At 39.8% G+C, this 14,778-nt stretch overlaps 1 protein-coding gene across 3 annotated transcripts in view; it reads left to right on the top strand.

Moving 5' to 3' along the window:
- The window catches only part of MAPRE2 (microtubule associated protein RP/EB family member 2), a 99,572-nt gene that overhangs the window by 21,015 nt on the left and 63,779 nt on the right, over positions 1-14,778 (top strand). For 2 of the 3 annotated variants that reach the window (XM_083868071.1, XM_083868068.1), the window contains exon 2: positions 6,348-6,409. Coding sequence is in view for 2 of the 3 variants with exons in the window: in XM_083868068.1 (XP_083724194.1) it covers positions 6,348-6,409 (62 nt within the window). In the remaining variant the exon portion in view is untranslated. Of the gene's footprint in view, positions 1-1,862; positions 1,917-6,347; positions 6,410-14,778 lie in introns of those variants that run through there. The other variant, XM_083868070.1, reaches the window with a different exon arrangement.

Consider the following 14,778-nt stretch of genomic DNA (forward strand, 5'->3'; position numbering starts at 1 on the left):
ATCACTAAAGAAGTTCATGAGGTGGTGACCTTTTTGGCCAATCTTTGGCCTTTTGTACAAAGTGTATATAAGTTGATGGAGTCAGAAATTAAATTAGGACTTTCACTGCTTGAACTGCTGCTGCCTGCTTGTCTTTTGTGTGTCTGAAACAGCGTCACTGCCTTCCATGTGTCTGTTACTCCCTCCTCATTGAACAGGGGAGAGCCTGTGTGTTGTGCCTTAGCTCTGTGTATCCCCCTACTCTTCAGACCATATCTGAGGAGTCTGTGTCTGCTTTGAAATCTTGATATTCCAACCCATTCCATGAAGTTATTCCCTATGCCTGTTTCTGGCCAGAAATACCAGCCAGTGAGACAGATCCTGCCCTCCCAGTGGTGCCATCCCAAGGGTTGATGGGGCCTTGCTGTGTACTGTAAAAACCAGGAACTTTCCCAGATTTACTTTTCTAAATCTGAAAAAAAAAAAAAAAAAAAAAAAAAAAGTGACTTTGAAATTAGATCCCTTTTTTTTCTGCTTCAGAGTGGATGGGATTCAAAGTTCTAGCAAAAATGCACAGCAGCCCAGAGACAAATAAGGAGCAAACAGTTAGGGCTGGAATGCCTTAAGGCAATATTATTGCCAAATTCTTTATAATGGGAAACCTTAGTCAGTGCTGGCTTTTCTTGCCTCACTATAAAACATGCTTCATCACAGCATAACTTTGTTTATAAGGAAATATTAAAATGAAATGTGTTAAATGATTCTAGTGCATGAAACTAAGCAGAAACCTGATCAACGCTACTTATTTTTAAACCAAGTGCTTTCTGTAAGATGATATAATAACTACCAGAAAAAAAAAAAAAAAAAAAAAAAAAAAAAAAAAAACAAACAAACAAAAAAAAAAACCAAAAAAAAAAAAAAAAACTAAAACAAAACAAAAAAACGCCACCCCATAATACAAGAGTATATACAGAAGTGCATCAATAGCAAACTGCAGTCCAATGTGCAAACTTCAGACATGCACCACACAAAATCAGTGCCTGTGTTGGATGTAGAAGTCAACAGACACAGGCACTGACAGTGCCAAGTGGGACAGACTTTTAGTTGTGTGACAGAAATTGAAATGCAGACATCAATGACTCGGAACTAAATTTTCAAGAAAAGGATGCCTCAAATAATTGAAGGAAGATTGTTTTCTCCAAATGGAGCAAAGAGAAACCTTTTTTTGGAGATACGTGAGATGTGGCATCCTGCTGCTAAATACAAAGAATGTTGAATACACAGTCTCATCTGGTCATCCTATTAGGTTTGCCACCTACTGCTGGATATACTGGTTTGGCATTGCTTGTCGTGCAAAAAAAGGGTTTGCTGTCACACTAGCTAAGTAAAATCACACAAACTCTGTAAGCTCTGTTACACCCTTTCCTAGTAGGAAGATAATTACTGCATCTCAGAGTTTCTGAGCAGGAAAGCAGTGAAGGTATTTATTCATAGGAGGAGGACAGGTAGGCTGCTGCAAAAATGTAGGTGTAACACTGCAGTTGGCTGGGTCTTTGAACCCAGAAGTGTCTGCAAGTCACTTGGATCATGGAAATTCCCCTTTACAAGAAATTGAGAGGACAGCAGAAATTATACAAATTGGTTTACTGGTCTATAGGAAGAAAAATCTACAGACTTCCCAAACAGAGTAGAAGTCTTCCCAAGAAAGGATGCATGTTCTTTCCTACAAGTTGCTAAGCAGGACGTGGTTGGATTTACTTTATATGTAAATGACCAAAAAAAAGTTTGTTTGTTTTGTAAATGAGAGGGAGGGAACAGAGTCTTATAAGAAATCTCTAGGACCTTTTTCGTGCCAGTAGATGACTTGAAATCAGAGCACTGGAGAGAAGCAGAACTGCTGGGACAAATCCGTGTTTGGAATGGGAAGAGCAAAAGAGGTAGGAAGCGCTCAGTATCAGCATCTCACATCTTCTGAGACTGCCTCCCTGCTGAAGCACTCTGGGTCAGACGAGGTTTCTTGTAGTTCAGATAGTATTAAACTCAGCTGTTTCTTGCATTCTTTGCTTTGGGTCTTTGCCTTGTGCTGTCCCCGTAGTGCCACAGAGCCGAGCCCTGAGCAGATGCAGAGGAATTACTCAGAAACAGTGACACAGCATAGGGCTGGGCTGGTAGTTACCAGCAAGTTGAGAAATCTGCCAAACTGTGGAGTAGATGGGGGGGGTTTTGTTTTGGTTTTTGTGATTCATGCACAGCTCATAAAAACAGTCGTTCTTTCCTTCGACACTGGAAGCTGTAAAATTAATGTTTCTGTTCGTCTTTTCAACAGGAAAGCATATGTAAATAGTGATATACATGGTTTTCTGATTTACACTCTGAGTTTGTCCCTTTCTGTAATTTGTCAAGCTATTCTCCACTCAGTAAATGCCTGGATAGCAGCCACATGGGGTTGCTTGAATTCTTTCAGTTGCTAAAAATAAGTTGGTTTTGAAGTTTTTTCTGTAACTACTGAGGATATTTGAGGCAATAATCAGTGACTGTCAGCCTATATTACAAATTGTTTTCATGCAACATTGCATTTCCAGTCTTTGGCAGGGGGAAGAAAACAGATCTGTCCAGTATAGAATAAAGTATCCAGTACACAGAGAGACAGTAGCAGAAGACAGGGCTCAGTGCCCACAGGGGAAATACAGTTTCTGGAGACGAAGTTTTGAAGTAGAAGGCATTTGATTTAAATTACTTTAATTACATTCTGTCCTAACTCTTCCTCCTTGGTCCTTCAAACTAACAACTATGGGTACTACTTTTCATATTGCGATTGTAGGACGTGCTTCTGGATGCTGTTGTTCCTTGTTTACTACAGATTCTCTGATGTATGTTCTTCTTCCATTTAGTTGCCTTGCTTTCTGCTTGTGTTCTCGTATCTCTCTTTCCCAATTTGTATTCTGTTTGGGGTTTGTTTTTTTGTTTTGTTTTGTTTTTTTTTTTTTTTTTTTTTTTTTTTTTTTTTTTTTTTTTTGTTTTGTTTTGTTTTGTTTTGTTTTGTTTTGTTTTTTGTTTTTTGTTTTTTGTTTTTTGGGTTTGGGGTTTTTTTGTCAATATTCATTCAAATTAAATTCAATGCTTTACAGCATTTCAAGGGGTATTATTATAGAAGCTCCTTCTACATCAGTTTGTGTCAGTAGGTTCAGCATTGTGGATGCAGGAATAACTAGTGTGCATAGGGAGAAAAATATATTCTGAGAGGGAGCAAGTGGAATCCTCTTGAGAGTGAAATCCTCTTGAGGTAAGCCCTGGAGAGCAGCAGTCCTGCTGAATCCACTGGACACCCCAAGATCCCATAAACTCTGAACCATAAAAGATTGCCAAACCTGCTCGAGGCCCCCACTAGCACTCATTAGTATCAGTCAGGATAAGTAACCCAGCAGCATCTGAAAAAGTAGCAAATGTAGGCTACAGAGCCATGTACACAGCTAGTGGAGGAAAGGAAGGGACCCTGGGGACTCTGTGGAAGCCAGTGGCCCACTAGTCTGACCCCCCCACCTGGGTTTCTCTTCCTGACTGTAGCTTTAGAGGGATGGAACCAAGGGGCTGTGGGATGGGGAGAAGTGAATGTACTATGTGAACAGTTATTGACTACTAATAAAAGTTACTCAATTATTTTAATAACAGCTAAACTCAAAAGCATTTTATGATAAACATTGGTATGTTTCCCTACAGTGTAATTTGTTCATCAGAGAAATGGATAGTCTAATATAGGGAACTTGCAGCTACGGGTAACTTTGCACATATTTGCATTGCAACAACATAGAGCAAATCATAAATTTCTGCCCTGAAAAAAAAAAAGCATTATTGTATTTATCTGTTTTGCTACATAAGATTTTCTGAAACTATTTAAATTGATCCTAATTATTTTTTTTCTGTATATTAAGGTCTTTTCCATTTTTGTGATCCTCTACATCTTCATCCTCTTGTATTTTTACCCCTTTTGCCTATGTTTTCCAGTGTGGAAGAAGGAATTTATTTAGGTGTATTGATAGGTGACTTTTTAGGAGATGGGAACCTACTTTAAAATCAGTTCAGCCCATGTGCATTTCAGAGTTTTAGGGAATCAAATTGAGCTTGCTGGCTTTTGTAGCATGGTGATGTGATGCCAGTGTCTGCAGCTGAGACCTGTGCGTGGCCTGCTATGAAGTAAAAGGATGTGGCACCCTTTTTTCCTTGTCTTCATTGCACATCCTTATCCCTCCACCTTTTCAAAGGAGACTCCAGCTCTCCATCCTTATGCTCCTCACACCCACTGACTAGGACGTGTGCTGCATTCCTTTGTCCACCTAAATCAAATTCCACCCTAATGATCCAGTGTTTCCTACCACTCCCTTGCCTGGATGCTGCTGTGGCATCTCAAGCCAGAAGGACGGGTTGAGGTGTTGGCACGGCTTGTGGAGCAGGTGGAGACCTGGCAGTGGTGCTGCACACAGCAGCAAGTGACAATTATCTCATCTGGCCACAGTGATTGCACTGCTCCCTGCAGCTCAGGTATGCAAAAAGGCAGGAGCTGTTGCTGAGATGTACCTCTTTGGCTTGACCTGTGCATCCATCAGCAGAATCAGCTTCCAAGTTTTAGTAACCTGTGCTATGAAGATTTTTTTTTTTTTTTTTAATTTGAGGCAATCTGAATGAAGTTCAGTGTGGTGGTGTTACTCAAATCCCACTCAAACTGAGTTCTACATACTGAAGACAATTAACTAGTTACCTCTGTCTTCAATATGCCATAAATACAGTATCTATATAGTATGGAAAACATTCCATGAATAAATTGTCATATTTCTAACAGGATCACTATGTCTCTCCACTGCTGCTACCTGTTAGAAGTTCTGGTCAACACCTCCTGGTGGGAGATGTCTTGTTCTAACCATTGTCTCAACTTGTAAGAACAGGATACTCTTGTTGGAGTAGTGCTGTCAGATCCCAGGTTAACTTTAGAGGGGCACTACTTGAGCAAAAGCCAATATACCATGATGGATTACCTTCCTTTGCCAATAGGATGCCTGAGGTTTGTCAGCTGTGCTGGAATCACTTTCCACACTAAACAAGTGGAGGAAAAAGACTACATTGAAAAGCAAAGCTTAAGAGGCTTGGAGAGATTCAAAGAAATGAAACAATAACATGATTAATAGCTAATTCCCATTCTGGTTTGGCTTTAAGGTACCTTCAGCCTTCCAGTTTGCTAGCAGCCTTCCTAAGTTCTCTGCCAGCATGAGTCACAGCTTCTGGAGCTGGGATCCAGTCCTTTAGACAAGCTGTTTTTGAAGGTCTATTTACCTTTTCCAGATGATAGTGAGTTATAGTGAGATTTGCTTAATGTTTTTCTCCTCTTAAAACAGGAGTTTTGATGAATATAAATTCACCTGTGGGAGCTTCTTGCATCCCTTGGTCTCTGATGCAGTCCGAGTACCCCTGAGATCCTATTTGATGTAGTTTCTTGCTGTTCTCCAGAGATAGATGTCTTTGGAATACTCCTCCCTGCTGGGCTGTCTCAACTAGTTGACTAGGAATGCAAAACAAGAAATAACCAGAGCCCTGGTCTGACTGTGAACCATTGTTTACCTGCTAGGAATGATATTTCCTGCTGACTGAGGAGTCAAATTAAGAAACTTAGCCACGTAACCATAGTATGTAATTCAGGGCACAAACTGAAACCCAGATATGGTTGTTCCATGTTATGTTTCTGTAGACCACTTTAGAGAATGGATGTGAGGACAAATTTAGCATTCATAGGCAATTCCCTTCAGGAACACAGAAGGGAATAGGCCTTAATGTGGCTGCTACAAGGGGGCAGCACCATGATTTCATTGTTAAGTGAGACACTTCAAAGGACTGCCAGCGTTTTTGTGGTGTATTGGCAAAAACACAAGCTTTCCTGGATTACAGTTACTGTGCTTCTCAATGGCAGATTTTTTTTCCTTCTGAAAAGCTGTTCAGGCAAGTGCAGCAAGGCTCCAGTTGCATGACACAACAGTCATAACTGATTGCCTGTGCTTGGAAGAAGCCTGGTTGGATGAAGAAAGACCAGTGTGCCTGGAAATCGTGAATAAACTCTAAATGCAGCAGTGCATAAGGGAGCTCATAGACCTGCTACTATATCAGGGGGCATCTGATTGTTGTGCAGATGTGTTAGACACTGAGCCATTGTGAACACAGCTGAATTAGGGTATTGTAATGAAGGATTTCTACTCATTTCAATTTTCAGCATACGACTATTACATCACTGCTCAACCAATGCAGACAAAGACCATCCAGTGAATCTTTTTTTTTTTTTTTTCCTCCTATTTGGTTGTTGAACTAAAGATTTCATGTTTTCTTTTCAGTGCCAAATTGCTGCAAGGAACAATTCAAGCCGGCAACCAGGGAAAGTGTTTGGATGCTCAAAGTAAGTATGTTTGTGCATTTGTGTTTTTTTAACTAAGAACTTGTGTTTGATATCTGTAAGGCAGTAACTAGATAAGCTTGGCATCAATAACAAGTAATTCTGCTTTCCATCAACTTTGACTATGTCATAGTCATGAAATAAAACTTATGAAAGCTAAATGAGAGGCCACAGACATCTTATAATAAATAATTTTATAATAAATATAATATTATTTTTTTTAAACTGGAGTAAGAAGGAAATGGTGGCAGAAAGGAATTAAAAATAATAAAAAAACCCTAGCATTGGACAATGAATCTGACTTCTCCCTTCTGCTTGGGAGATTTGAGAAATTGTATCCTTCCTTTCTTTTGTTTTGTTAAACATTAGCTCTTCTGCACTTTATTAGTGCTGCCGTCATAACGTTAAGTGGAAAAAGAGAAAATTACATGAAACACAAGTATAGAGTTGGTAATTAATGCCACACAGAATTCATAAGGTGCTATCCCTTTTTAAATCCCCAACTATGGGAATTTAATTTCAACCATCCAGCCGCAATCTTGGCATCTGTGAAATCCGCTCAGGAAGTCACCTGGGGAAAGTGGAAGGACCAGTGATATCAGACAGCAGGCCCACAAGGTGGCAATGTTTAGAAAGCCTTCAGAAGGGATGTGCCCTGAACAGATCCGTGTTTCCTGCAGTTGCCATCATTTGCTGCCCTTGCACCATTTCTGCTGCATCGGTGCTGTTAAAAAATGCCAGTGTTGCCAAAATGGAGTGTAGGATACCTGGTACTAAACCTCTCGTTTGAACAGGTTCACCATTGGCAGTGCTTACCATACTCTGGTGGATACCATTCCTGCCTTTTCCCTAGGAAGGAATGTGCTGCAGCATTGGTGGTTTGCAATACCATGGGGTTTCTTTATGCATAGCTAGTAATAAACATATGCATGGTGCTGAAATGATGCTCAGGCTGTGTAATGAAGAACTTTCATTTTCAAAACATACTGCAGCGTTTTTGCTAATGCTTGCAAAGCCGTTACAGCGTGTAAATAAATGCTAACTCTGGATGTAGGAGGCAGCTCAGTTTGCAGAGATACTTTGTGCTTCACAGCTAAAAGTGAAAAGACTTGCTTTACTGTGAAACTGCGGGGTTGCTCTAGGTTATGTAATGCCCTGCAAAAACCACCAAAAAAAAAAAAAAACCCAAAACAAACAAACAAAAAGAGAGAGAGAAAACTTAAATATATTTGCAGAAAGATTTGTCTAGATACCTGATAGGTGTGAGAAATTATTAAGGACAAGTTCTATGGTAAATACAAGAATTGCCACCAGCAATTGTTCACCAGCACAGACATAGGTGAGCAGGAGAGGGACAGTTAAACAAGGAGCCACACAGTCCAGATTAATCAGATTGCAAGACTAACTTCAACAGCAATTAGCAGACATGTGGGGCTCAAGTGTACTTGGAGATTCTCAGGACAATCAGCCTATAATTTAGTCAAAAGAGGCTCATATGCCTCAATGATGAAACAATAAATCTAGACTACAGGAGGCATCTCAGGGCAAGAACTAGGAAAATGTAATGCTCTCCCCCATGGATGCAACCCTTCCCAGGAAGGTGTTGCAGATGGAAGTGCAGTGGGACAATGCCCTGTAGTGAGTCACTTTCATCTGTTGCTGTCTGCTCTGGCATGGAGTAGAGGCTGCTCCTTAAAGTCAGGCTGCGTCACTGCAGTTATACTGGCATTGTCACAAGCACTTGGGAACAACAGGAAATCTAAAGAAAACTGTGAGCATGGAGATAGTGCACAACCACCAAGTGGACATTTATAAAAGCAGACTATATCCTACCTGTCTAACAGAAACTTATCTGACATGTGCAGATTTCCTGCAATGTGTAACCCTTTTCTGCGGAGCAACAGGCAGTTTTCCACTGTGCTCCCAATGGATTGCTGCTCACTGTTTAGCCTTTCCTCTTCAGATCCCTTAGTCCTTATGGCTTATTATATATCCAAATGAAGATCTAGCTATCAGCCTTCTAATACCAGAGATTCATTATATTGCTGCAGAATTAGCTGAGCTATTACAATTCCAAATCCATGTAATATCCTATTATATACTGGTCTTTGCTCAGGAAACCTTCTGGTCAGGTGTCACATTCTGACAAATGTTTATATTTTTTTCATGGAGTTAAATTATATGGACATGAGGGGAGGATATTGGAATATTCAAGAAATTTTACAGTTCTTGTGTTAGGTGCTCTCATGCGTGACATGCAGATAAGGGCCCTTTTGGCAGTAGCAATTCCTTGATTGATGCACTTACCAAAGTAATTACAATACATCCTAACATTAGAAAGTAAGGCTGGTTTCTACGTTAGCTCAGGAATTACTTGTTAGATTTCAGTTATTTTGAGATAGGGGAAGAGAAAGAAAATGCATTAAAACTGTGTGCATATGTATATATGTATATACACGTGTGTATATAAAATATGTTTGTATGATAAACTATTAATTCATTTAAGTGTTTAGAGGAGATCTGAACAAAGGTCTGTATAAGGTCTTTTCTTCCCTGCAGACACGGATATTCTCTGGTTGTTCATGATAAAGGTGCATGTACTTACCCAAACCAGGCAGACTAAATAATTGCTTCCTCTCACTCCTTTCTCCTTACCTCCCAGCACCAGCACTGGTGCAGAATAAACACTATTTCTAGATGAGGGCACTTTGTTTCCCACTCAGTTCCCTGCTACTTGTTTCCCTCAACTGCTTTCCACAATGTCCACCACAGAAGACCTGACTTTCCTAAGGGATGCCTTGCAACTTCAGTCAAAAGACTGAAAAAGTGTGAAATAGGTGAGCTTCTGGGCTGAGTGGAGTGCTCTTAAAGCATGTTCATTCTGTGGAAACACCATAAAGTTCCCCAAAATGCAGCAGACGACATCTGTTGAGGAGTCAGTCCTGCACAGAACACAGATGCTTTAGAGATCCAACATGAGAAAATCAGAGCCCTAAAGCCTGAACCTGAGGGAGCAAAGTTAACCAAATGGAATGTTTGTTTATGGCTGTGCACTCACCAGCCCAATTCCCTTCTTAACTTAGGAATTGGGTAGCTTGGATAGCCTTTTATGGTGCTGTCTGAAGATATTCTGAACTTTGGGGTGATATTTATTTTTCCAGCATCCAATACCAAAAATTATCCCACAGGAGCTCAGCAAAGCAGCTGATGATTCATCAGGAATGCAACTTTGCTTTTCAAAAAGATAACGTGTGGTTTTGTTCAGAGTTAATGAGATCCTTTCCAACACAGAAGCTGTCAACAGTGCTGACGTACATTTACAGTTACAAAAACACATAGTTGGGGTTTTTTATTAAATAGGAACCTCATTTTCTACTGTAATGAGGAAAAGGCACTGTTTTATTGCCACTAGTACCTTTTGTACTCAAAGTGTTAGAAGCCTTTCATTATTATTATTATTTTATACACAATGTGGCTGTTCAGAAGTTACAAAATGGTGCCACTTAATGCCAGGACTGCTGAAGCCATGATAAAATACAAGAATATATATTAAAAAAAGAAGATACCCTTGTTTCTAGTCATCTTTTATTGCCTTCTGCATCTTGCCTATCAATGGTACTTCATTTAGAAGCTGGAGAATGTCCATTAAAGGGTGATTCAAGTAATGATTTGAGTTTTGCTCCAGCAGAAAAAGAAACTATAAAATTTACGACCTTGAAAAATATTAATCCTTGTCAGATATATCAAGTATTTATAACACATGTAGACGGTATAAAAATAACTGTAAGTTTTCAAAGTGGTTTCTAGATATTAGAAATATAATCTTGCATGTGCTCCTGTCCTGTGGTGTGGTAGGCACTGGGGAGTTTCCTGTTCCCTTTTCCCATGCTGCTGCTAAAGCCTGCATCTGCACAGCAGGCACTGGGATACTGAGCTGTGTGCTCAGGGCCTCCAGCAGCAGAGTAAAATCCAGAGGTGGACAGGCTGCAAGTATCAGCATTTTTAAAATATTTGTCAGTAATCACTGGAGCTGGAAACTTTGGTTTTCATTAGCTGACTGCTTGGATTCTTACACAGTTGAGTTGCTCCATGATCTGCAGTTTGCAGAAAATCACCCTATGTACTGAGTCAGAGTAAAGTGGGAGTCACTGGCAATGTGCAGCACACTAATGAGGTCGGGTGGAAGCAACATGTAAGTTGTTTCTACAGTAAAATTGTTCCTTATAATAATGGCTCCTTCAGCCTTCTTTAGAGACTTGTTTAGCATGAGGTCAAGTATGAGAATGCCACCGTTGTGGACAGTGCTGTTGTGTTACAATACAAGGTGGCAAAATTAAAGGTTTTCAGGTCTTGGGACCTAGTAATTTGTTGCACTCAAATCCAAATGTTGTAATCATCTGTAGCATCTTGCATGTCTGCTCCTTCCTGAGCCTGGAGCAGGCACAGGAACAGGCATTTGGTGGGAGGTGCAAAGGAGCACAGGGACAAAGTCAATGGCAGCTGGCTTGAGCCTTAAAAGCCTCAACTGGAGATCTGCCACCAAAGTGTGTACAGCTGCCACCAGTGTTAAAAATCCTCTCTGATCAGACCATGGGTACCAGTTACTGTAGGGACCACCAGTTTTAAGTCTCCCAGTACTCATTCCTCATAGAAGGAAGCTGGCAGTGCCCCCATCTTCAGGTTTATGCAGTGGCTTCCATTAGAACTTCATCCTCTTACAAAAGGTCTGGATTTGGCACACCACTAATGACCTGAGCGGGATGTGTGGGATAAATGCCTTCTGAACAGCACTGCAGGAAACTACCCTTACATCATGTTGTAGGTTTTTAAACAAATAACTAATTTTTGTCTTGTGTCTGTACAGAAGAACAATATCGACTGTGCTCAAGTATTTTCAGGCTTGATCTGATTTCATAGCTAGGATCGTTTTTGTGTAATGTAAGAGGCTTCACATAATCACTCTTTTAAATCTACAGCTTATGTTTGACAAGTGGGTCATTGGTTAATGGAAGCAAGTAAATCCAGCTGTTTATCTTTTCAGTAAGACCATGCACTTTCTGTATGCTCTTGTCTGCTCAGAATGGAGATGTGTACATTTTTAATGGCCCTCCCTCTATTTCAGAGTAGGGGTGTGAGCTTTATATTATATTTCGTTTCTTCCCTACATTCAAATAAAATAAAGTCACAGTATTACTTCTGCTGGTATCCCACCTGATCAGCAAATTTGTGGCAGCAGTTGTGGTACTACTAAAATAATTACTATGTGCAATTAAAAAAAAAAAGAGTTAATTTGACTTAATGAGGAAAATGTACTGTTGTATGTTGCTTAAAAGTTTTCTTGCTCCTTTATTTCTCCTACCCAAGCCTCCAGTATTTCTGTGTATTCCTCTCAACAGATGTACCTTCCACTAAAGCAGACTGGGAGTAGCTTTCTCCCAGATAACATTAACTCTTAGCATTTTTTGGGCAACTTGAAATTTCAGGGTTTTAGAAATTGCTCTGTAAGACTTCTGTAGGGTCCTAGTGTCTAAATAAAGCACTTGCAGCACTAAGTTAATAAAGTGCTCAAAGTATTAATGGAAACTTGGTCTAATAGGTCAAACTCCAAAAGTCCTCTTAGGGAATGTCTGTCAGCAACATAATTTTTGTGACACAGTTTTCAAGTATTCTAATTTTTTTTCAATTCAGACTACTAATATAAGCGTAACATGATTAAAGCTGTCTATGAAAATTATTTTTCCTCTTCATGTGAAAGCTATTTTATTAATAAAGACTTAGCATAAACACTAAGATGATAATGAGCATTAACTTGCCAGGGGAAAGAGTCTGTTTTCCATCAATAAGTGAGAAAACTAAAACTTTCAGGTTAGTGAGGGTATTAAGTAGCAATTAACTCATACTCAAAGAACACTTTCTTGCTCCCAAATGCTCTAGTACTTGCAAATAGAAACTATTACTTTAGAAGTGTATTACAGGTCTAAATTCTTAACAGAAGTTAAAAAGTGTGTGGGTAAGAAATTCTCAGGAAGTGAAGAGCAGAATTCCTCAGATGCTTGCATTTGGCTGGGAAGGAGCCTGAAATAGCTGAAAGCAAGTCCATTTGTCTATGGGAAGACAAACTTCTGTTTTAAAATGTGTGTAATACATGTATTTGCTCTATCCCAAAGAGGAGGCACTCCCAGATTTCTCTGTGAGCTAGAGATCACAAACAAATCCTTGGCAACCTAGTTTTTCAGAGGCGCTGAGCTGCCTCAGGGATTTTGGCTCTTTGGTGTGTTAATGGCAGCAATGTGTCACACGAGGTGTGTGAATCCTAGCTGTGATGCAGCCTTTAAATACAGGTGTCACTTGGGGTGGCTGCGTGTGAAGGTACATGCAGCTCAGCAGGCAGTGCTGCAGCCCATTCCTCTGGCCCGGGATGAAATGAGGTGTAATTAGCTAATGAACAGTATGTTAGCTGGACAATAAGTATGCTGGGGACTTGTCTGAGGGAAGGAAACCAATTTGACCCAGGTTCTCTGCAGGTGGCTGAAGAAGGGAAGTGGGAATTGCCCAAGCCTACAAAGGATTATGCCTGACAAAGGAAGTGTTGGAAAGAATGGGAGAAAGAACAATGGAGAAACCTCAGGTGTGGAAGAAATCCTGAGATAAAAAAGAGGAGGCATGCATTTAGCTGTAGAAATGGAGAAGGATTGGGTTTGCTTAGCTGCAGAGCTGCAAGTACTGAAAATATAAGAAAGCCACCTATGGAAGAAAGGATGGAGATGCGCCACAGTGGTGCTGAGGATGACACTTGCACAGACTTGTGACAGTAAGTGTTTTGAGGAAGCTGATCGTAACAGCAGGGCCTGTTTCTGTGCTGGAAAAATGAGGAAAACTGACAGAAATCAGAAAGTTTTTGTAAAATGCTATGAATGTCCCAGATAAAAAGCAGTTATCAAGAGAAAGGGGAAGGTTGCATACAAACAGAAAAACACACCACTTTCTGTGTAACTTCTTAGTATTTGCTAATTTCATGGGCAACTAGACACCTTGGCTCTGAAAGAGAGTGATTTGTACTGCACTGTAGGGTCCTGAGGAAACTGTAGAGTATTTTGCAGCAAGGCACTGGGGTTTTGGGCTGGGATTTGCAATCACAGAAACACTCACACACTACTGAATGACTCGGCAGTGTAATTTTGATTCTGGTCAGACATGAATGCTCAGTGGCTTTGTTTTTTTTTTTAACATTAGCTAGAGCATGTAATACTGTTTATGTTGGCTTTTTGCTGGGTGTGGGAGGACAGACAATTAACAATTTCCTGGGACAAAGTAACCCCTTCAAATACTAGTTTGTAAAGATCCACTCTTTGTCAGCTGGTGAAACATTCTTGATCCAGTAAAATTGAATAGACCATCTGCTGGAATCATTACTTTCTTGTGCCAGCCTTCTCCCTTCCTCTTTAGCAGTGGTGAGCGTCTTGGGCAGGTCTATATCAATTGACTGAAGTGCCTTCAAAGTGTATTGCTAACGTTCTCAGTGTAGAGCAATAAGAAGGTATATCAGAGATGGAGATTGTTCACTCCCACTCAATTTTATCATCTTTTTAACTTTTGCAGACACCCCTCCTGAGCCCTAAGAAAGCCAAAGATTCGTCAACAGTTGAAAATACATAAAAATATGCTAGACTTAGTCATTCACATTTCCAAGCCCTTACAGTGGATATCACTGAAAACAAAAATAACAGACACTAAAGAATTCCAAATTTTGGGTTAGTCTGGACTTAATGGAAGTAAAAATTCCTTCTCTTTGGAACCATTCTTCACTGAAGTATTTCCTGCTCTCACGGGAGCTTTTTGTTATGTAGAAAGTACTGGATAAAAATGTTCCGGCTATTCGGCGTGAACTTCTTATGTTTTAAGTAAGGAATCCTTTGATGTATACTGAAGAATGCTTCTTTCTAAATAGGAATTTGGCAAGTTTATTCTTTAAAGCAGCTGGATTCAGCTAATTGGATTTAATGAATGTCCACTAAACCAATTTATTGATTTTAATCTAAGAATTAATATTAAACATATACAACTACCCTTAAAATACCTTATTCAAGGGTTTTTAAAATCTTTTTCTGTGAATATAAGTCCTTGTTTGTGTAGACAGTTCTTAAATCTTGAATTAATCCCCTGATTTCTATTTGATTTCTACAGTAACTATAAAAGGTAACTATGGTCTTTCTAAAGGAAAATACTCACAGTCTGTGGCTCTACAAGATATCTCTCTTTAGCAATCTATTAAAGCACTAATGGTCAGATTGGATTTGCAGCTCATAAGACTGAATTTTCAAGTATGCTTAGTGGACAAAGACTCCAAGATTTATTTTATTCTTCCTCACAGG

The sequence above is a fragment of the Zosterops lateralis genome, assembly GCF_965231275.1.
Source record: "Zosterops lateralis genome assembly, chromosome: 1".
NCBI classification, from domain to species: Eukaryota; Metazoa; Chordata; class Aves; order Passeriformes; family Zosteropidae; genus Zosterops; species Zosterops lateralis.